Source organism: Antechinus flavipes, chromosome 1 (assembly GCF_016432865.1).
Source record: "Antechinus flavipes isolate AdamAnt ecotype Samford, QLD, Australia chromosome 1, AdamAnt_v2, whole genome shotgun sequence".
In the NCBI taxonomy this organism is placed as follows: Eukaryota; Metazoa; Chordata; class Mammalia; order Dasyuromorphia; family Dasyuridae; genus Antechinus; species Antechinus flavipes.
The window spans coordinates 583,072,344-583,095,180 of record NC_067398.1 but is presented as its reverse complement, the minus strand read 5'-3'; the positions used below and the strand labels follow the sequence as shown (position 1 = coordinate 583,095,180).

Sequence of the window (22,837 nt, the reverse complement as noted above, 5' to 3'; positions counted from 1 at the left end):
GTGCTTCTTTATAGGAAATCATATTTTATTTTGATAGGTAAATTACCGAATAACATTGGTAAATCTCAACTGCCTTCAGTGAATGATTAGTGGCCCTATTTTTCCATGAAATTTTGCCATGAATTCCATGGTGTTTTAATTTCTACCCATTTGGGTGGCACAGGCAATCCCTGTGCATGACTACATTTTCTAAAGCTGCATTACGCCCAAAATCCCCTAACTTGATTAAAATGCATTCTCATTTTAGAATGCATTTTAATTGACTTCATTTCTTCCTAAAAGCCTAAATTTGAAACAAGGGAATGAATGATATTTATGGAGCAGTACATAAATAAAATTAAAGTTGATTGGGCCTGTAAGTATGTTCAGTGTGCTAGAGTATTTGAAGTTTGATTGTGGTTGACATGAAAGTGTTTCGTGGTTTACTTCTCAGCAGCACACTGAAGTCGCTATTATAAGTGGTCAGAAACCGCAAGCGAGATATTTACATGTAGGAGCTATTTGTAGCATCATTACATAAATATGTTCTTTTCGTTTCAGGGGGTATTTTTTTAAAAGAAGATTTCTTTGGCTTTCACAATTTGGCTTTGTCTTTTGGTCTTTAAAATTCAAAACAATAAGCTGAAATAGGATGGAATGAAAATTAATGAGATTTTCATTAAAATTGTAGCAAAATGGCCTCTAAGAGGCCCTCTTATTTCTAATATTCTTTAATATATTTGATATTTGGTTTAAAATGGGTAAATATGTTTAAAATTTAGGTAAAGTTTTTGCTTCTAAAGAGACTTACACCAGAAGCATGGAAACAATTACTAAAATCACACTAGAGATGAGATAGAGAGAAAAAGAGAAAGAGAGACAGGGAGAGATGGATAGATAGATGGATGGATGGATAGCTAATGGTGAAGTTTTAAATTTTGGTTTTTAAAAGGAATATCTGGAATTAGAGGTGCATATGTTGCCCTTCATCACCTGGAAGGTCCCAGAAAAGCTATCTCAGATTCAAGTGGACTATTATAACAGCAAGGCAGTACTTTTATATCTTTCCAAATGATTCTCTATTCTACTCATTACTTTGGCTGTTCCAAAACTTCTTTTTTCTCCTCAAGTTTCCTATGGTAGTGTTAACCCCAACAACCTCAGCTAAGGGCTTTGTCTTAGCAGTTACCAAAAAAAATTTTTTATTAAGACTACTTTTTTTTCCTTTTTTCTTCATTTCACATTGCTCTATCTTCCCCCACTATCTTCTCCATTAGTCCATCCTCTCATTAGGATTAAGTGATCTAAGTTTGCCAAGGTTAACCTTTCTATATATACCTTTGATTGTATCCCCTCTTGTCTTCCCCAGCAAATTATGCCTATCATCTACTTCCAACACAATCTTTACTCTCTTTCTCTGATCTGGCTTTTTCTCTGCTACCTACACATACATCCATGTCTCTTCCATTTTAAAATAAAAACCCTTCACTTTCTCTGACCTTCCCCACTAGTTATCATCCTTTGTTTCTTTTCTTTTCTCAGCTAAACTTCTTTAAAAAGCCATCTTTACATGTGCCTCCACTTCCTCTCCTTTTTCTCTCCTTTAAATTCTCTGTAGTCTGACTTATCTATCTAATGAAACTGCTCTCTTCAAAGTTACAAATGATTTTTAATGAATTGTCCAATTTAATGGTCTCTTCTCAACCCTTATCTTTCTTTTAAAAAATTGGTTTTCTCAATTACATGTAAAAACAATTTTAACATTAACACAAATTTTTAAGTTCCAAATTCTTTCTCTCTTTCCTATTCTCTCTGCTCTTTGAGAAAGCAAGCAATTTGCTATAGATTACACATAGGCAGTCATGCAAAACTTATTTCCATATTAGCCATATTGCAAAAGAAAACAGAAAAAAAAACAAAATAAAAAATGCTTTGATGTGAATTCAAATTCCATCAGTTCTTTCTCTGGAGGTGGATCACATTTTTATATAAATCCTTTAGAATTGTCTTGGATCATTCTACACCAAGAATAATTTAAAATTTTTGTCTTCCTTGACCTCTTGATACTATATATCAATTTCAAGTTGGATTCTATGCTTGAAGCCTTTCTACTTCAGTAAGGATTGCTAGACAAAGCTTGCTTTCTGCTGACCTAGGCTTTAGGAAGCCACTATCACCTCTATGGTAGGATGAAATACTGGAGTTGCATTTCACTGAGGATTACTGATATAGGGAAGCAAGAGAATCAAGCATCTGTTTTCTTTATATAGTAAGCCCTTCAGATGTTTCTGAACATGTCCTCAATTGGGATGTGAGGAGAGGTTAGCTATATTCAGTACAAACTAGGGCAGAAAGCTGGAGATAAAAACCACTACAGGAAAAAATTTTTCAGAAGACCAAGGATAAATCATGAGTTCAAGAATGACACTTTTTAGAGTAGGAAATTTGTTTTACTTGACTATGGAATTTGTTACAAGTTTCTTCTTTTTTTTAATGAGGAGAGGGAAGGGAAAAGAAAAAGCATTTATATAGCACCTCCTATGTCTATAGTCAATATACACATATTAAGCACCTATTATGTGTCATACACTGTGCTAAGTGATGGGGATACAAATACAGAAAAATAAAGACAGTCTTTGCCCTCAAAAAGCATATAGTTTAATGAGCAAAGATAAAACACAAAAGGAAAAAAGGAGTAGTATTTCCCACAGGAGGGCACAGTGGAAAATTCAGTCCAAGAAATATCTTGATAGTATAAGTAGATGAGAAAAAAGAAATGTCTAACCTTAAGTCTTTCCTTAAATGGAAGTTTAAGTTCTGGCCCTACCCTCCAATCAGAGAAGCCAAAGATAGTGATGAAGTAGAATATCAGAGCAAGACTGATGAGATCTTGGTTATCACAATAATGAGCTATAGCAAATTTTAACATGAAAAAACGAGGACAGGACACATTGAAAATGCAAAAGCCAACTCTCTTATGTATTAAGATTTTGGTTGTTTGGCTTTTATTTAGTTATTACTTGAAAATCTGCCTGACTCCTGATACAAGAGGCTTTTTAGTGTTAACAGTTGTTGGTCTTGATCTCTATCTCCAGGTTGTTATAGAAGCTCCTTGAGGAAAGAGGCCATGTCATTTTTGTCTTTGAATCCTTGGTATTGTACACCAAGTACCAAGTCTTTATAGATTTGAATGAATTCATGAACAAATGAAAGGATGGATAGATGGATGGATAGATGCTTCAGTGAAATGCTTCTTAAAAATGAACACCTAACTTTGAAAAAGATTTCTTACTCATAGGATCTAATTATATTATTAACTTTATTGAACTTAATATGCCTATGAAATGCAATAACATGGGGTAATTAAATGCCATTTAATAAATAACTCCTTGGGAGTCCAGCTTTGCCCTGGAGAAAATATTAAAGGATTGTTGTTTGTTGATGTTATTCTTTTTACCTCTTTTCCTTAAGGAGATTAGCAGCACATTCCTTCCCATTGCCTGTGGTGTGGCACAATGGAACAAGCTGTGGATCTGTATTAGAAAATAGCTTTTAATAAATCTCCTTTAAGCACCTAAGTCTTTAGGCATGATTTCCCCTTTCCAATCCTTGATAGAGAGGCAGAATTACTAGGTAATCTCTCGTTTGGAGATGTATTTGCCACCAAATGAAGGATTAACATAGGCTACATAATTAATCAAGGTTTCTTCTCATTTTTGAACACCTCATATTCAAGGAGCCTTCATTCCAGATGTTATCACAAATGGCTCTCATATAGAGGATATATACTTTGTAGATAGTAAAGGATTGTGTAAATGAAAGTTGTTCCTTCTTGGCATAGAGCAGTTATTTCCTAAATTATTTTGCTCACAGAACAACTATAAACTGAAAATATTTCAACATATCCATAAATCCTGGTGTGAAGCTGCAAGGATGCAAAATTCTCTTTAGATAAAGGGTAAGGCAAAACATAGGCAGTTAAGTCTATTTTCATACCAAACAATCACAATACATATCCAAAGCCAAATTCATTATCTTAACCCCTAAACCTTTCCCACTTCCTACTTTCCTCTTTGCTATAGAGAGCAACACTATTGCTAGGACTTATCCTGAATTCTTCACTATCTCTTAGCCCCCACATCCAAGCTGTCATTAATTTCACTTTTGCAACATCTCTCAAATATGGAACTTTCTCTTCTGTGACATGGTCACCACACTGGTATAGGCCCTTATTACTTTACCCCTAAATTATCCCAATAGCTTACTAGAAAATCTGCCTGCCCCAAATATCCCTTTACTCCAATCCATTCTTCCTTCATTCAGTCATTAAAATGATTTTTCTGAAGGACAGATCTGACCATAGACAGATCTACCCCCACTCAATAAACTTCAGTGGTTTCCTGTTGCTTCCAAGGTGAAATACAAAATGTTTTGTTTAATATTCAAAGCCCTTCATAACCTTGCACCCTTCTACCTCTCTAAGCTTCTTACATTTTACTCCCCAAAATATACTCTTCAATCTAGTGACACAGGCCTCCTGGCTTTTCCACGAACAAGACTCTATCAGCTCTAATATTTTCTCTGGCTATTCTCCATCCCTGGAATCCTCTCTGCCTTTCATCTCCCCTCACTGGCATTTCTAGCATTCTTTGAGTGCCAACTAAAATCCTATCTTCTATAAGAAAAATTTTCTAACAACCTCTCCTAATAGTTCTAGCACCTTCCCTCTCTTTCCTACTTCCTATTTATCCTGTTTACATATTTGTTTGCTTGTTGTCTCTCTCAGCTTGTGAGTTCTTCAAGAGACAAAAATTCTTTTGCCTCTTTTTGTATCTTCAGCTCATATTAAGTGCTTAATAAATGTTTACGAACTGATTGATAATGAGTAATTTTTTATTCAAACAATTTCATAATTAATATTTTAGAGAAAAAAGTATTATCAGCACTGACATTTTCTCAGAAACTCCTCCCCCATTTTTATCTTATGAAACACCAGAATTTCATGGAAGAGTTTGAGAAATGGAAGTATCCCATGATTAGTTCAAAAGCACTATTCTTTTTGCAAACTGTCGAATGGTTCCTTATTACTTTTCATGTAAAACTTAATTTTTTTTATCATTTCAATACTCTGAATTAATAATCCTACTGAACTTCTTTCTACCAGGCCTAATCTCCTTTCTATTTCCTTTTTTTCCTTAAAAATATCTCTCTGCCTCCTTTATTTACTTCTCTCACCTTAGATTTTAGGGTTGCCAAGTGCTGGCACATAGTAGGCATTTAATAAATATTTATTGACTGATTGATTGCCTCTAATCTATTTCAGAGGCTAACAAAATAATTTATATTACAGGTAAAAAAAACCCCAAAGCCTACAGGTTTTTTCATTCTGTATCTACTATGTATTCCCTTTCCCAAAATCAACTCAATGGAGCCTACTCCCTTTAGGTTCCACTTCTAGAAAAGAGCAATTACACACATAGTATGTACGTATGTATGATATGTATATATCATATGTGCACATTTGTATGTAAATGTATATTTTGAAGTACAGGAATTAATCAATTAAGTTCTATCTCCACCATCCCATTACCCCCAACCTAGTTAATGAAACCACTGAAGGGGCAGGTGGAAAAAACAACAGGGTGTTAATGTGTTAAATGAAATGGAAAGAATATAGTAATTTGTTACATCTTTATGAGATGATTGTGAAAAAGTTTTCTTTGGTGGAATTAGGGTGGCAGCTTGCCATTAGCTAACTGAAAAATCACAGCTCTGGGGGCACATAAAAAGGAAGCTTACTTTCTCAGGCAGACAGCAACTATAAGGAGTGTGACCCCTGTCAGTCTAGAAGAAAGACAGATATGGAAAGGAGAATACAGCTCTTGAGAAGGCATTGGTCATTATCTTTTTTCCTTGTGTCTCTACTAGAGATTGTACATGTTTCTCTGTCCTTAGTCTCCCGTTCCTTCTCTCATCTCCATGGATCATAGTCTTGTAGAAAAGGTCCCCTTCCATTAGCAGAGATTGTACAAAAAAAGAACTTCTTAGTTTGTTTCAGAGCTAGACATAAGTCTCAGGTCTCCTGATTCCTAGACCTTTCATCTGGGCATTATACCATGTCATCTAATTGGGGGCATCCTTATTTATGATACAAAAGTAGCAAGCTTTAGTGTCTAAAGAACTTTTAAGTCCTGCTTCTGATACATATTGGACATGTGATTTGAAGCAAATTATTTAGCCTCTTAATATCCCAGCCAGTTCTTAAAGACTAAATTTGAAAGCAGATGCTGGTCTGTATTAGTAGAGAAAGTTCCTTATAGAGAACTGCCTATACTAATAATATAAATCACAGATTTGTGTCCCCCCCGTCCCCAAAGAATATTCTTTTCTTGGAAAAAAAATTTACTCAACATTTCATTTAAAAACTGTGTAGCAATCTCTATAAATCAGTTTTAGAAGAATTTGAATTTTTAGTTTGTTTTATCAGAAAGATTAAAATTCATAAGGAATTTTAAGATTAGTACTATATAAATACACATTGCTTTTAGGAACCAGATGATTGAAAGTACTGGGTTATAATTCTAGGGTTTATTAAATTGTTTGCAAAAATTCATTAAATGACCCTTTTAAACTCATAAAAATACTTGCCTGCACTTGACTAAATAGATTAAATGGTAGCAATATATTTGTGCAGGTGCGGGCAAAACAACCAATATTTTACATGTTAAAATTCCATGTAAAATTTTTTTAAATTAACTTTTTCCCCCAAAAAAAGTTTTACCATTTCCTCATGTATATCTTGTCAAATCAGTGAAGAGGAAAGAGAGTCAAAGACAGAGAGAGACAGAGAAAGACCATGTAAATTTTCAAGTATTTAATTTTTTGGCATTTATGCCCCACATTTTGAGAAGAGAATAAAGGAAAATATTGCGCACACATGGCTTCCTCCCTGCCCTTCCCCTTCCCCCCACATCCCCTAAATCCCTTCTTTGAAAACTATCTTTCAGTCTTCTCCAACTGGACTGTTTTTTGTCTCTTCAGAGCAGATCAGTTAAAACTGGAGGAATAGCCAGATGGCTGGGTTGCAAGGCATAGAGTGTATCTTAGGCATTATTCCTTTCGTTCAGCCTGGTCCAGCTCCTTCTTTTAAGCTTCCTTTCCTTGTGCTTTTCCTGGGCTAGAATTACAGGGCTGTAGATTCCTCCAAGAACCTTCAGATAACATTCAGAGCATTCAGAAGGAGACTTCTTCCAAAGTAATCTTTTCTGCTTATGTCTTTTGCATATAAACAAGAAGCAAAGATCTAGAACTGGAACAGATCCTTAGATACCAATCAGTCCAATCCTTTCTTTCATAAACTGATTCTCAGAGAGGTGACTTATCCAAGGTGAAACAGATCGACAGTGAAAGATGCAGGATTTGAATTCAGATATTTTTACTCTAAATCCAGTGCTCTTTCCATTTTAACATACATCCTGAATGAAATCTTGATCAAATCATTGATGAAGAAAGCAAGTAAAAATTCACAGAGAGGACTATCTTAAAACTCTGACATCCACAAAGCCTTCTGTGAATACCCAACATTCACACACATGCATCTATCTGAAAACTAGATGCTACCAAATTTTGGGTACTTAGCTAGGGTTTTCTTCCTGATGTTGTTATCCTTTTAGGTGTTTAGGAAAATCTCCAGTAAGCTCCTTTTGGCCAGTATACCAGGAATAATGAATTGTTCCTAGTAGGTACTTCTACAGGCTATCCCAAAAGTCTCAGTGTGGTTTCAATTGTTTAATAGTTTAAACTGCACTGAGACTTTTAGGACACCTTGAATATTTGTTGGATTTACTTGACCATGTCTTTTACCTTATTGTATGACACTAGTAGGGACCCAGCAACCGTAGATCTCTCTGTAAATGCATCTCTATTCTTTGGTACAATAATAGCAATGGATATTTATGAAGTGTTTTAAATTTTGTAAAGTTCTTTATATACATTTTCTCATTGTAGCCCCTTAAGTACTCATAAGAAAGGCAATGTGGTGTCTTGGAAAAAAAGCTGATCTTAAATATCAGTCAATCAATGAGTCAGCTGGTGAACATTTATTAAGTACCTACTGTGCACCAGACACTGTTCTAAGCACAGGAAAACTCAGCATTAAGATTTGCATTTAAGTCCTGATCCTGACACATGTTGGCTGAGTGATCTGGACAAGTTACAACTTTTCAGTGCTTTCAATCATTGTCTAAGACTCTTGAGTTGCAGAAAAGGTGCATTGATGTGAGGGAGTTTCCTATACCAATGAAATCCTTATCTCCGATAGGTACTTACTAAAGTGTTAATATCCCCATTTTACAAATGAGGAAAATGAGAGAGAGCAGTTAAGTGACCCAGACATTCTCAATTCCAACTCTATCCTCTATCCACTATAAGGTTTCCTCTTATTAATATAAAGAAATAAGAATTTCAAAGTAAAGGCTCTTCTTGGATTAAGATTCTTAACCTGTAGTTTGCAAACTTGTTTTATTTTATATAAGGTGTCCTAAAAATCTTAGTGCAGTTTTCGACTATTAAAGCTTGAAGGCAATATACTTTCCATGGAAGTCCACATAGTTAATGAGGTAGATACAGGCATTGCTAGAGCTAGCAGTGTTTGGGGAGCTATGAAGGAAAGTGTGGGATAGAAAAGGTATTAGACTGACTACCAAAGTCTACAGAATTATTGTGCTGACTTCATTGTTTTATGCTTGTGAGACCTGAATAGTCTACCAGTGTTGTGCCAGGAAATGGAATTGCTTCCATTTGGATTATTTTAGGAAGATTCTGAAAATCACCTGGCAAGATAAGGTACTGGACACTGAGGTCCTTTTCTCAGTTGCCAAGCATTCCAATTATTGCATAGAGCATGCAATTTCAGTGGGTTGGCCACATTGTTTGAATGCCAAACATATGTTTGCTAAAGACTATTTTACAGAGAATTTATGCAAGGTAAGCACTCACATGAAGGTTTGAAGATGCAGTAAAAGGACACTCTTGAGGTCTCTCTGAAGAGCTTTGGAATTGATTGTGAAAGATGGGAGAAACTGGCATAGGACAGTCTTATATGGCGTGCCTACATCAAAGAAAGCACTATGCTTTATGAGCAATCCAGAATTGCAGTAGCTCAAAAGAAACATGAGATGCATAAATTTAGAGACATTGCCATTCCAAATATTCATGCAGACTATTTGTGCTTGATCTGTGGTAGGGCCTCCCAAACTGGTTTTAGTCTGATCAGCCACAGCAGAACATACTGTACCTTGACTCCAACATAATAATGTCATTTTGGTCCTCTTCCAGAACAAAGGGAAACAACCAAGCAAACAACTTTAAACTGCACCAAGACTTTCGGTACATCCTAGATTTTGATCTTTTTATTTTGATAGAATTGATTTTTTTGCATTCCTATATATTTTATTTTATTCAACATTTAAAAACATGGGCTTCCTCAGATTGCCAAAAGGATATTTCTCATCTACAAACACACATACACGCACGCACGCACACGCACGCACACACACGTATTAAGAATCCCTAGACTAAAAGCTTATTTAATCTGATTGTCATACTTAAGCATGAAAATATCAAGAAAGAAATAGATATCAAAAAGTAAAGATGATAATAGCTTTTATCAGTGAGAGTGGGGGCAAAAAACAAATAAACATAGAAGTTGCTAGTGAGTCACTACTAAAGATCAATTCATCACAAATCAAGATAGTATAGCCAAGAAATCAGGTAATAGAAGATGGGACCATTGGGATTTACTACTTTTCTGAAGAGGCTATATTCAGGAAGTAGTTACTTTGATTTGGTCATTGGACACCATGTCCCTCCACAGTACTAGGAAGCTAATTCTTTAGTTGTTGTTGGGGTGGTGATGGTAATAGTGTTGATGATAATAATTTAATGCAATTCATAATTGGAATACTTCACATGCGACATTTTATCCATTGCTCTGTGAAGGGGCATTTTCATTGGAGATAAAATATTTGATAAGAAAAGTTAGCTCCTTTGCTTTCCAGTGTTAAGAACATATTGCCTCCTCAGCCAGAATGTCTGGGCATAACCTCCATATAATTACAAAGCCAAAATGTTATGGCTCTATTATTGGGAAGGGAGGAGAGAAATAGTCATTTAATTATTTATAAATGGGCATTTATTATTTATAACAAGAGAAGATGTTTAAGGAAGCTGGGTTTTGCCAAAAAGCTAAAGTTTGATGTGGTTTCCAATATAAGCAAAAGAACAAGACGGGCTTCTTTTTATGAGGTAGAGGAACTACTTTCCACAACCAGGAGGAAGAAAAAAAAAGGTAGAGAGGAAGAGATAAGAAATGATTTGATATTCTCTGTACACAAAGAAACAGTGTTTTCTTCCTGGCTGCTTTTTTAAAGAGAGACAATATGGTAGAAAAAAACATTAAATTTGAGCCAGAGAACATGGACCTCTGTAAAATAAAAGGTAAGGTTTGGTCTACATGATTTCTCAATTTCTTTCTAACCCTAGGTCATATATAGGAAGACCACTCTGGAATGAGTTAATAAGGCCTTCCCTTATTAAGGTTACTTACTAACCTTAATTATTAAGGTTATATTATTATATTTTATATATAAAGTTTCAGTGTTAATAAGACAATTAGGTGGTGCAGTATATAGAATGCTGGGCCTGGAGTCCTGAGGACCTGAGTTCAAATGTGGCCTCAGACACTTACTAATTGTGTGACCCTGGACAAGCTACTTAATCCTCTTTGTTGGAATTTCTCATTTGTAAAATAAGCTGGAGATGGAAATGGCAAACCATTCCACTATCTCTGGAAAAATGGAATCACAGATAGTTGGACATGATGGAAACAATTGAACAACAACAACTACCTTAAATTACTTTAAGGGAGGGATTTTTAACTTTTTTGGAACTGAGACCCCTTTGGCAGTCTGGTAAAGCTATGGACCCCTTTTCAGAAAAAAAATGTATAAAATATGTAGCATTACCATGGAAACCAATTGTTTTGAAATAAGAATATAATTTCCCCCCATTCAAATTCAAATTCATTTTAGTCACACTTGGACTATATAAGAAGTTGTTTCAGAATATTAAAAATGGATTTAGATTATTTAATACATACTTTTATTAGTATTTATTAGTATAGATTTCAATTACAAAATGTCAAGCAGGAATTATATCATGAATTTGAAGACCATTTGTGAATCATTTTAATTTTTTTGATTGAAATAATACTGTATTAAGCAAGATTTCCATAGTTCATGTAGTCTCAATATATAATCACAAAATGGGGTTAAATGTGTCAGGGTCACACAGCTGGTAAGTGTTAAGTGTCTAAGGTCTTACTGAACTCAGGTTCTCCTGAATTTAGGACTGGTGTTCTATCCATTGCACCATCTAGTTGCCCTAAATGAAATATTTTCACTTGAGAATAATGAAGTATTAATGTATTAATAATGTGCTATGGTGTTAACAGTTTAGGAAGTGTGATTGGATTAGAAAGAATGTTCCTCATTGGCTTATAGAAGATGGTTACAGTCATAAATGATCCTCAAAAGAAATATCATTTTTTTTTTCAAAGAATTCTGGTAGAAACCTGAATTCAAGGAAGAATCTAGCCCTCTCTCTATTGTTTAGAGAGGAGAGAATATTCACTCCTCCTTACCCCCACTGAAAATCAATTATGGCTGATAGAAGAGCTATTTAACTAGAAGAGACCTCTTTCAGCAATTAAAAAGTCAGTTGGAGAGAGTTCAAAATATAATTAATGGAACAGAGGCATATACTGTTAATGTAGATAAATGTAAACACAGAGAAATAGTCATTTAAGGTTGGAAGCACCTTTAAGGAATGCAATCTCTGGAAGCAGAGAGGAAATGGACTCAAAAAACAACTAGTCTTGATCATTTGGAATTGAACTTTAGAGAGTAGTGGACCTTGGAATGCGGAATTGAACTTTAGAGAGTAGTGGACCTTGGAATGCCAGCTGAACAACTATCCAATAGATTTCTCCTACCCAGTAGGGAGCTTTACTAGGACTTTACCAGAAAAGAAAGAACATTAAAGACATGCATGCTGTAGCTGTGAGTTCCTTGGACACATGTGTGTCTCACTAGCATTGTACTCATAGTGGTATGTTTTATATGGAGAACAATATCCTAGGTTTATAAGGAGAGTGTTTTATAGCTGCTTTTATTTCTATACTGTCTTAGTAAATGCCTTTTCCAAGAATTAATTATATCAATATATCAATAGGGGCTCATTTGTCATATAATAATCAAAGTGGTTACCCATGATATTATTCATGTGAACCTGAATTCAATCATCTTTCTGCAGTCTCCTCCTGAAAACCTCCAACTACAACTTGAGAGAATAGGCCACAGCAGGTATTACAGTAGGTTTGTTTCTTTCAGCAAGTGTAGGGATATTTAGCAGTAGGAGTGATAGGCATTGCATTTATTGAATGAAACAAGCAAAACAGCTCAAGTGTTTCTGTTCTTTTTCCTTCTTAAAGCTATCACACCAGTTCAGACAATGACCCAGTCAATAGAGTTACTTCAGCAGTCTTCCTGTTTAGGAACAGTCTCCTAGTTCTTATGCCTAGTGTCTTGTCCACTTTAATATTTAATCTATTCTATACTTTGTGGTTAGATGTCTTCTTGAAATGTTTCTTTTCTCTTACCCCTCTGATGCTTAAGAGCTCTTAGTAGTTCCTGATTGCCTACATCAATGCAGAATGTAAGCTCAACCATAAACTTCTTAAAAGAGACTATTTCACTGTTCTATTTGTATACAAGTTTGTCCTGGAGCCAGCTCAACCAGGCTCTTGAGGGACGATTATTAAATTTTCAGTGTGTGAGCATTTACACCTCCAAAAAGGATACTACAAATAGGGGCTTGATTTATTTCTTTGTTGATGAATTTGAGCAATCCTGCCTCACTTAAATCCAACTCACACACAAGTCAGAACATTACCATGATGCCATCGGTCTTCTTCAATTGTGTTAAGAAAGTGATGGAGAAAATGGTAATAATACAAATTAAATTTAAACTGTATATATATCTTTTTTTCAGGAAAGGCACTCTTGAACATTTCTATGTCCTGTTGCCTATCATAGTGCCTAGCATATAGTGAATACTTAATAAATGCTATTGATGAACTGATAATAACAATGTTTCCCAACTTAAGGGTCACAGACATATAGAATAAGGGAGGACATAAGTCTATTGTAAAGGATCTATCAACAGAAATAGAATCACAGATTTAGTCTCATGAAGCACTCAGAGTTTATCTATTGTTGTTCAGATTTCTAGTTAGTTTTTGTTGTTATTGTTGTTCACTCATTTCAGCCATGTCCAACTTTTCATGGAAAAAAAATGGTTTGTTATTTCCTTCTCCATTTTGCAAATGATGAAACTGAAGCAAGCAAGTTTAAGTGATTTGCCCAACATCACATAAGTATCCAAGGCCAGATTTGGACTTAGGAACATGAATCTTCCAAACTCCAGGGCTCAGCATTCTATGCACTACAACACCTAGCTGTCCTTTCATCTAGTACAATCTCTTAAAGATAAGGAAACTGGGGCCTAGAGAAATTAAGCAACTTGTCCAGTTTCGTACAAGTAAAAATCAGAAGTATTGAGACTCAAATCCATGCCTCTACTCAGTTTATTACACCTTTTGCTTTTCTATTTGTCTAATCCTACCTATTCTTTTTAATGCCCACTTTTGCATGACGGTTTCTCAAGCTGATGAAGATAGCAGCAAACTCTCTGCTTATTTTCTTTGCCAATTAATTAACTACTGCAGTTTGTCAGAAATTGTTGCTGACATCTATTTTTTTAGCACAGCATGTCTTAGGTCTCAAACTAAATCATAAACTGCTCAGGATCTAGACTGTGTCTTGTACCTTTTCTCCCCATAGTACCCTGAACATAGTAGGTCTCAAGAGATATTTTGGGGGTTAATTACTTATTTTTGTTAACCTGTTAGGCAGTATGGAGAAACTTAAGAAAAATGTGGATCACAGACATTATTTACAAAAGGGCCAGTGTCTTAGAAAGACAAGATTTTATATGCTGGAGATAGATAGATAGATAGATAGATAGACAGACAGACAGACAGACAGACAGACAGATAGATAGATAGATAGATAGATAAAGGAGAGAGATAAGTAAATGAATAAATAGGTGGATAGATGGATAAATGAATGGATAGAAAGATAGATAAATAGATAAATATTTAGACAGATAATTAGAGATATATACATATATAGATGGGTAAATGGATGACTAGATGGATGAATGGATGGATAGATAGATAAATAGACAGACAGATAATCAGATCATTTATTAAGCACTTACTGTGCCACGTACTGTATTAAACTTTGGATATACAAATATAATGAAAAACTTCCTTGTGCCCCTTGCGGTAATTCTGGCTCACTGCACATCCAAATATGTTGGTCTTTAAAGGTTAATTTGAGGGCAAGCGGGCTTGTTATTCAGAGCTTGCCCTGGGTGTTGATTGCTAGTTATGACAATGGCTAAAAGGGATCTCTCAGGTTAACAACTTCATTTTACAGATGAACAGTGATCCAATATTCTCAAATAATAGGGGAGAGGATTTCCCATCAAAATAGAAAAACAAAGCTGCCTTTCCTTTCTTCTAGAAATTTAATATCAAGGAAAAATATTTGGGACTGTTAAATGGTTTTACATGCAAGTTACTTAGAATGCTTCTCTTGGGCTCTTAGCTGACCTTAAATTTCACATGTCTAAGTAATGTTGAATAGTTATAATTGTCCTGTAGCCAGTGTAAATTCCTTTCAATTTTAATATTATTTTTAAATATTAAACTCTTGATCTTTAACACCATTTCCTAGCCAATTTTTAAAAATTAAGTTGCATTGCAGAATTCTAGAGGCCCAATAATCATTATCCTCCCCCCAGCTATTTATTAGTCAGTGTTTATTCATTGTTATAGCAACTGCCTAGCTAGGTGGTCTGGCAAAATTTAATAGATCTTTGATTGCAGAAATCCAAGGTAACACTTTATCTTATCAATCTCTTCCTCGTTGTTTTCAAAATTGTTACTCAGCTCAGATATTTGATTTCATTATGTGTTGATCAGAATATTCCCCCATAGAGGTCAGCAAACCTCTCATCTTAACCTTGTTACACGAGTTAGACCACCATATTATGCAAGATAAATTTAATTACTGTGTTTCAGAAACATTTCTTTTTTTAAAGAAAAAAAATAGCATTTCTTGTCTACCTAGATTAAACTTTGTAACTTAATCTTATACTAAAAGTTTTGATAAAAAAGAAATACATTCTCCTAACAAAATTGTATCAGTTCCCCAATTTATACAGTAGCAACATTGTGAAGAAAAAAACTCTGGGATTTAAAAAACTCTGATCAAAGCAATGACTAATAGCAATTCCCTATAGCAGAGAATAATGCTACCCACCTCTAACAGGTGATAGATTTAAGGCAAAGAATGAGACATGTTTTCACACAATGCTAATGTGGGAATTTGTTTTGCTTAGCTAGACATATTTATGATAAATGTCTAGGATTTCCTTTTTTTCTCTCTTCTCTTCTCTCTCTCCCTCCCTCCCTCTCTCTTTCTCCTTTTCTCCCCTTCCCTCCTCTCTCTCTCTCTCTCTCTCTCTCTCTCTCTCTCTCTCTCTCTCTCTCTCTTTCTGTGTGTGTGTTGGAAGATAGAACTAGCAATGGGGCAGGAAACAAAACAAGAGAATTGTTGAAGCATTTTTAAAATACGTAGATGAAATCAGAAAGAAAGCCAAAAAGAAATATAGACAAACAGTACAGCTTTGAAAGTTCAATGTCGATGTTGTTAAATACTTAAAAGCAAAAGCAAACTTTCTTCAAGAAAGATTCATGATTTCATGAACATTTGTAAACTTCTTGTTCTGTTTTCTATTTTGTATATGAAAATGTTCATATTATTTGGAATTTGTTGTTTAGAATAAATTTTTTAAATATATAAGATATTAGGGAGACCTTCTATATGGAACAAACAATGTAAGGTGACCTTTCCTCACCTCCTCCCAACCTACCCCAGATCCAGCTGACCCTAGCTTGGTCTTATGACCCAGACCCAACAAGAGCAAACCCTATGGGAGAGCTCTTCTTTCCCAACTTTCCTACAAATGACCCTCTCCCCTTTATCTCTTCCAGCTAGATGCTGATCTTTGCCTTCTTCCCATCTTATTCTATAAGACCTACTTTCTTCTTTCCAAATGTTAGTGAGATAGCTTCTAACCTACTTTATCACTTTAAGGAACCCATTCCACAACACTAAAGGAATCACAAACTGCAATCTTTTTAGTAAGATGGAAGTCTCCAGGCTCTACCATCAGATCTAAAGACCATTAGTTCTTGCCATCCATCTTTGTCATCCATTCTGAATTTTTGTCTTTAACACCATAGAACCTTAACATCTGGCATGCAATTATATCCTCAAGACCTTTGGTCATTTACACCTGCCCTGCTACTGTATCTTTACTGGGACTTGCCATTTGCATTCCTCCTATATATTGTCTATGTGAGCCCCCTTGAATTGTATATAGAAATTGTATCTTTAGCACTTAGCACAAGATTTTTATACATAGCTAGGGTTTCACAAATGCTTTTTAAAAAATCATTTATATATTCTATTAGTTCTTTTTCACATATTCACAAGTATACTTAAAGTATACTTTCTCCTTATCTCGACTTTTTAGAATTCTTTTTTTTTTTTTTTTTGGCTGAGGCAATTGGGGTTAAGTGAGTTTCCCATGGTCACACAGCTAGGAAGTATTAAGTATCTGAGGCTGCTTTTGAACTCAGCCTAGTTTCAGGGCCAGTGCTCTATCCACTGTGCCATCTAGCTGCCCCAAACTCCTACTTTCTATCAAAGCTCTACTCATAACCATGTCCAACACAAAGCTTTTCCTGATCTTCCAGCTATTACTTCATTCCCACTGCCAGTCACTTTGTAAATATGAATATATATAAACATAGATATATATATATATTTGTATTTACATATACATACATGTATATATGTATATATATGTATATATATTGTTCTCTCCCCCCATAAAATATAAGCTTCTTGTTTTATTTTTGTTTTTGTATCCCTAGCATTTTGCCCAGAGCCTAACACTGTGCATCCTTAATAATACCAGTTGGCTGGTTAATTGATTAATTCAATCAGTAAAAATTTTAGATGGGATGGCAATTTTTCCTCTCTGATATTTTTTATCTTAATAATGTGCTGGTAAAGTTTTCACAACTGGCATCTGAGGAATGGGGGAGGAGAAGTACAAAATTTTAAAATTAATTTGCATTATTAACATTTTCTTCATTACTTTCTTAATTCTAGATTATAAAAAATAATAAATCAGTGTCTGATTTATAGCATTTGCCAATTTCTGAAGTATAAATGCTCACACCAAAAATTTATTTTTAAATGATATTTTATTTTTCCCAATTGCATGTAAAAACAATTTGTAATATATTTGCTTAAAATATGTTTAGTTCCAAATTCTCTTCCTTCCTATCTTGCCCCTCTCCAAAACAATAAGCAATTTGATTTAGGTTAGCATCATACTGAAAACTTAATCCATTCTCACCTGGATCCAACATACTCCTGAATCCTTAAGAAATATTAATTAATATTAAGTTGTCATCTTTTATGCTTTTAATCCTGTTTGATCATGTCCTTTTTACTATGTCTCAACTTTTAAAAAATATTCTGTCTTCTTTCTTCAATTAAAATTTTATTTCTTCCACTAAAAAAAAAGCACAGGATTAGGAAATTTAAAATCTGGATTCTAGTTCTGGCTCTGTTGTTAATTCTGAGGAAATCAATTAACCTCTCTGAGACTCAATTTCTTCATGTGTAAAAGGAAAGAAATAAATATGATGATTTGCAATGTCCCTTCTGATTCTAAAATTATATGAAAGCAATATTTTCCTTCTTGTTGGGATTAGTTATTTTGTGCATATTAACAGAGAGGAGAGAACCTCTCTGTTCCTGCTAAATATGTTTCTGATGCTATTGTTTCTTTCAAATTGGGGGATGTATTATAAACCAAAGTCCATAATGTCTTGTTCTCCGTAAACAAGAGTCTGTGCCCTCCATCCTCCAGGGATAGACAAGAACTTATCCACTGAGGAGGGATAAGGCTTGTTGTTCATGAACACAGAGGGTTCTGGAACTAGGGTAAGTAGGTAGATGTTATAAAGAGGCAAATTCATTCTCAATCCTGGAGAACAGGTGATGGGACCCTAACTTTAGAGGCACAAGAGACTTCAGAAGTGGTCAATTTAATCCCTTCATTTTACTGATGGAGAAAATGAAAAGCTTGCTAACAATTAACACTATCTAGAAGCAGAATGAATTGACTTTAAACAAAGAGGGGCTCAATTTCTTAACCATTTGTTGATTTCAGGGTATCACTTGAACAGGATGTCTCTGAAAGTCTATCATTTTGAATAGTGAGTAGTAAAGAAGATCTTTACTAGGAGGTTTTTTAGTTCTAATCATTGGAAATAGTAGTGTTAAATAAGATCTCAATTTATAATAGAGAATATTAGGAAGAAAGCAGAGAGAAGGGAGGGGAGGAGAAATAAATGGAGATACAGAGAAGGAAGAGATAAAGAAAAAGAAAGAGATGGGAGAGTAAGACAGAGGAGAAAGAGAGAGACAGAAGGTGGGAGACAAAGAAAAAAAGAAGAAGAGGAAGAAGGGGGAGCAACAGAAAAGGAAGAGAGAAGGACAAAGACTCAGAAAAGAAAGAGAGGGATAGAGAAGGAGGAAATGCAGAAAAAGAAAGAGAGGAGGAAAAGAGACAGGAAAAGAGAAAGACAGAGAAGGAAGAGAGGGCTAGAAAAGGAAGAGATACAGAGAAAGAAAGAAGAGAGAAACAGAAGCAAGAGACAGAGAAGGGAAAGAAAGACATAGAGAAGGGAGCAGAGAGAGAGAAAGAAGGAAGAGAAACAGAAAAAAGAGCGGAGACGCAGAAGGAAGGGAGAGAAGGAAGGCACAGAGAGACAGAGAAAAAAGAGGGAGGCAGAAGGATAAGAGAGAGAGAAGGGGGAGAGAGACATAAAAGGGAGGAGAGACAGAGAAAGGAGAGAGAGAAGGACGGGAGAGACAGAAGAATAAGAGGAGAGCAGAGGAGAGAGACAGAAAAGAGAGAGGAAACCACAGTGTTTTAATTTATACCTGATTCAAGCTGGCCTAGATGATTTCTAAATTCCCTTCTATCTCTAACAATCTATAAAGTATGACTTATTCTTCTTAATTTAATAAGAAAGCTCTCTATGTGTCAGCTTATCCATTGCAAATCTCATTTTCAAGTTTGACAGTTAACACCTCCTCCAATTAAATCTGCCTTTGTTGACATCTCCCACTCTCTTGTTTATTTTACTCTGTTAGAGACCTATTCCTAAAGGAGCCTGTTGTAGGGGAGACTTAGAAGAGGTCACTTCTGCTTATCTTACTGCTTAAAATGAAATTGAAAAATGGGCAAAAGAGAACTGGACAGGTTCCCAGCTTAATTTGAATCAGAGTTTCACAAAGTTCATTATTCCACTCAAATGGAATTCCTAAAACACCTGATATGTCCATTTTCAAATAGAATTGTTGTTCAGTCGTTTTCAGTCCTGTCTGACCCTTCAAAATCTTTTGGAGCTTTTTTGGCAAAGGTACTGGAGTACCTTTTCTTTATCCAGCAGATTTTACAAATGAGGAAACTAAGGCAAACAGGATTAAATGACTTGTGCTAGACTCACATAGTACGAGTATGAAACCAGATTTGAACTCAGGAAGATTAGTTTTTCTAATTCTAGACCTGGCATTCTATCCATTGAATCACATAGTTGCCCATTCAAATGGAAACACAACAGCAAATTCCAAAATTAAATACAAAAACTTCATTTTAGGGTGTCCATATCTCTGTTTCTCTCTTATAGGACAAATAATTGGACTTGTTGGCCATGTATTAGTGTAGGTAGTATCCAGTTAATGAATGTCTGGTGTGACAAAAGCCACAATAATTTGTATTTCAGTAGTTAGGAATCTGGAGCACATTTCCCTATTCCCATATACCTGGATGGTATTTGAGTCCCTGACTAGTTCACAATATACCATTTTACCTACTGTGTAACTGAAATGTGCTATCTATGATATTATGGAACATAACCCCATTTGGAATACTGCTTTTATAGAGAAAATTCATTCCAAGTTTTAACTTGAGGCACCAGGAATACATCTCCCCAAGCTTTTTTTAAATATTTGGCTTTATCATCAGAAATGAAATGTCCAAATGCAGCATGAAAGCAGGAAAATAAAATAGGTTCTGTGTATCACTAGGATTAGCAAGCTAGGCAGGGGTAGGAATCCCAGGCTTCTCCAATAGCAGAAGAAAAAGAATAGGATTCCAGGGTATTTCCAGGAGATAGAGGAAGATAAAAAAAAAGTTCTGGAAGTCTTAAAGGTGAGTCCCTAGCTAAACATAACAGGCATAACTGAGAATTTTTACCCTTGGGAAAAGAGAGGAAGGAGGAGAAGGGAGTAGAGAAAACAGGAGAACTTAAGTTTGTGAGTGAAAGGAAGTATACCCCATATCCCAAAGTTTCTAAATTGTGTTCTTTGGGAATGGGAAGGTAGGAGTCTCAGATGGAAGTGATGACTTCCCAGAAATAGGAAAATTGTCCCAAGATTTGCACCTCTAAATTTAAGCACTCTGGGGAAAGCTCAGGTCACTCTACCCTAGTTACAGCTAATTTTATTTATAAGGAAATTTCATAAATTGGGCCTTTGTAAGTTGGAAACTGCTTTACTTCTTTGGGAAAATAACTATTTGTAGAGTAAATGTCATAGGATTTGCCATTAATGATCATTTTCTTTTTTAGGTAGTGCTATTATGTCTGTTACTTTTCTGAAAGAAAATTTGAGATCCTCAGACTTACTTGGTGAGTAAGTATTTAGTGCCCATAGTTTGCGTATTTCTTGACCCAAGGTTACTGAAACTCTGAAATAAAAAGAAAATTTGTAAGGAAGCAGCTTTTGAAATTGGGAACAAATGACAAAATTTGGCGTTATCTCATTTAGGGATGAAAAATGAGTAGTGGTGTGAAGTTATTTAATCTTGGAGCTGTCAAGGGGCATTTCACATTTAATGGTGAATCTGTCATTTTTGACCATTGCCCATGCTTCTGGGCTGTGGAAAAATACTCTTTTACAATATTACTTTTATGAATGTTATGAAAGTTTTATGAGCATAATAAAATTCAATGAAAACAGCTGTGTAACCTAATAGACTGCTCCACATAAAAGCATGTATTTGTGTTAGATTGCCACACAAAAATGAGAACCACAAAGCAATTAGACACACCAACTAACTACCTAATTTGTAATACTTTCAAAAAGGGAACAGAGAGAGTCCATCTTCAAGGTTTTATTTGGAAGGATGGTAGCTGGTGGAACATTTAACAGTAGCTTTTCTGGCTTCCTGAGGGACCTCTGCTGTGCATCAAAGCCATTTTTCTCCCTGTGGATTGTTTATATTCTTTAAACAAGTGTCTTTGCCCCTCTTAGAAGCAAGGTGGTACAGAAGAGCAGATTGTCTTCTTTTAGAGAGTTACCTCTGATTGTCTTCTGGAATCAGAGAACCTGCTGGTCCACATCACCTCTGATTCTTAATCCTTGTAGGACACTGAGTCACCTCATCTCCCTGGGCCTTAGCGCTTTATCTGTAAAATGAGGGGATTGTATTAACTGTCTTGAGCAGTTAGAAGTCTCTGTTCCATTCTCTAAAAAGAAACCAATTCTTTAAAAATTGAGTTTTACAAGTCAATAAGCTAATTTTTGTTCAGTCAGTCTTCTTGATCTCATTTGGGCTTTTCTTGGCAAAGATACTAGAGTGGTTTGCTTCTCCATTTCCTTCTCCAGCTCATTTTAAAAATTAAGAAACTGAGGCAAACAGCAGTAAATAACTTGCCCACGATCATGTAACTAGTAAGTATCTGCAGTCAGATTTGAACTGAGGAAGATGAGTTTTCCTAACTCTAAGCCCAGTGCTCTATCCATTTTATCACCTTGCTGCCTCAAAGTTAATTTGCTCTCCCTGATAATTGTTTTCTTAAAAACATTAAATTCGAAAGTATTCTCCCCTCCCCAATGATCTTTTATTAACATATTTTATATATACTTTTATATGTAGATGTCTCCCCTAGTAGGATATAAACTCCTTTGGAAGATTTTTTTTTTATCCTTTATATTCCTAGTGCTGAGCCCAGGGCCTGGGATATAAATACCTGTTGACTTAAATATATGATCAAGTTCCCCTTACTTTGATTCTCCTCATAAGACTAATTTAAAAAAAAAAAATAGTCTAGCTAAATTCTAAATGAGTACAGATGGTTCTTTTCTAAATATGTAGGGATCATAGAATTTATAGATTAAATGGACATTAAAATTCATCTAATCTAATTCCCTTATCTTGACATTGAAAAAAGAGAGGCCTTCAAGGGAAAGCCAATATTTACCATGTAGCAAATAAGTAGATAGACAAAGATCTAAACCTAGGTGTACCGACTCCCAGGCTAGTTTATATCTCATCATATCATTTCTGTCTCTCATAAATATGTGTACTCCTTTTTTTCTGCATTAGTTCAATTTTTCTTTGTCATTTCAGTTATTATAGTTCATAGGATATGATACAGGTATGTTAGAGCAGCATTGGGAATAGCCTTTGTGTTCAATTTTTTTATATTTAAAATTCAAGTCTTTTATTGTTT

At 35.1% G+C, this 22,837-nt stretch overlaps 1 protein-coding gene across 4 annotated transcripts in view; it reads left to right on the top strand.

Annotated features, from left to right (window-relative positions):
• The window catches only part of NIPAL2 (NIPA like domain containing 2), a 132,538-nt gene that overhangs the window by 65,130 nt on the left and 44,571 nt on the right, over positions 1-22,837 (top strand). For 3 of the 4 annotated variants that reach the window (XM_051970907.1, XM_051970908.1, XM_051970905.1), the window contains exon 4: positions 20,951-21,010. The exons of the other annotated variant lie outside the window; for it this stretch is intronic. In XM_051970907.1, coding sequence (XP_051826867.1) covers positions 20,951-21,010 — 60 coding nt within the window. The remainder of the gene's footprint in view (positions 1-20,950; positions 21,011-22,837) is intronic. 4 annotated transcript variants of the gene reach the window in all.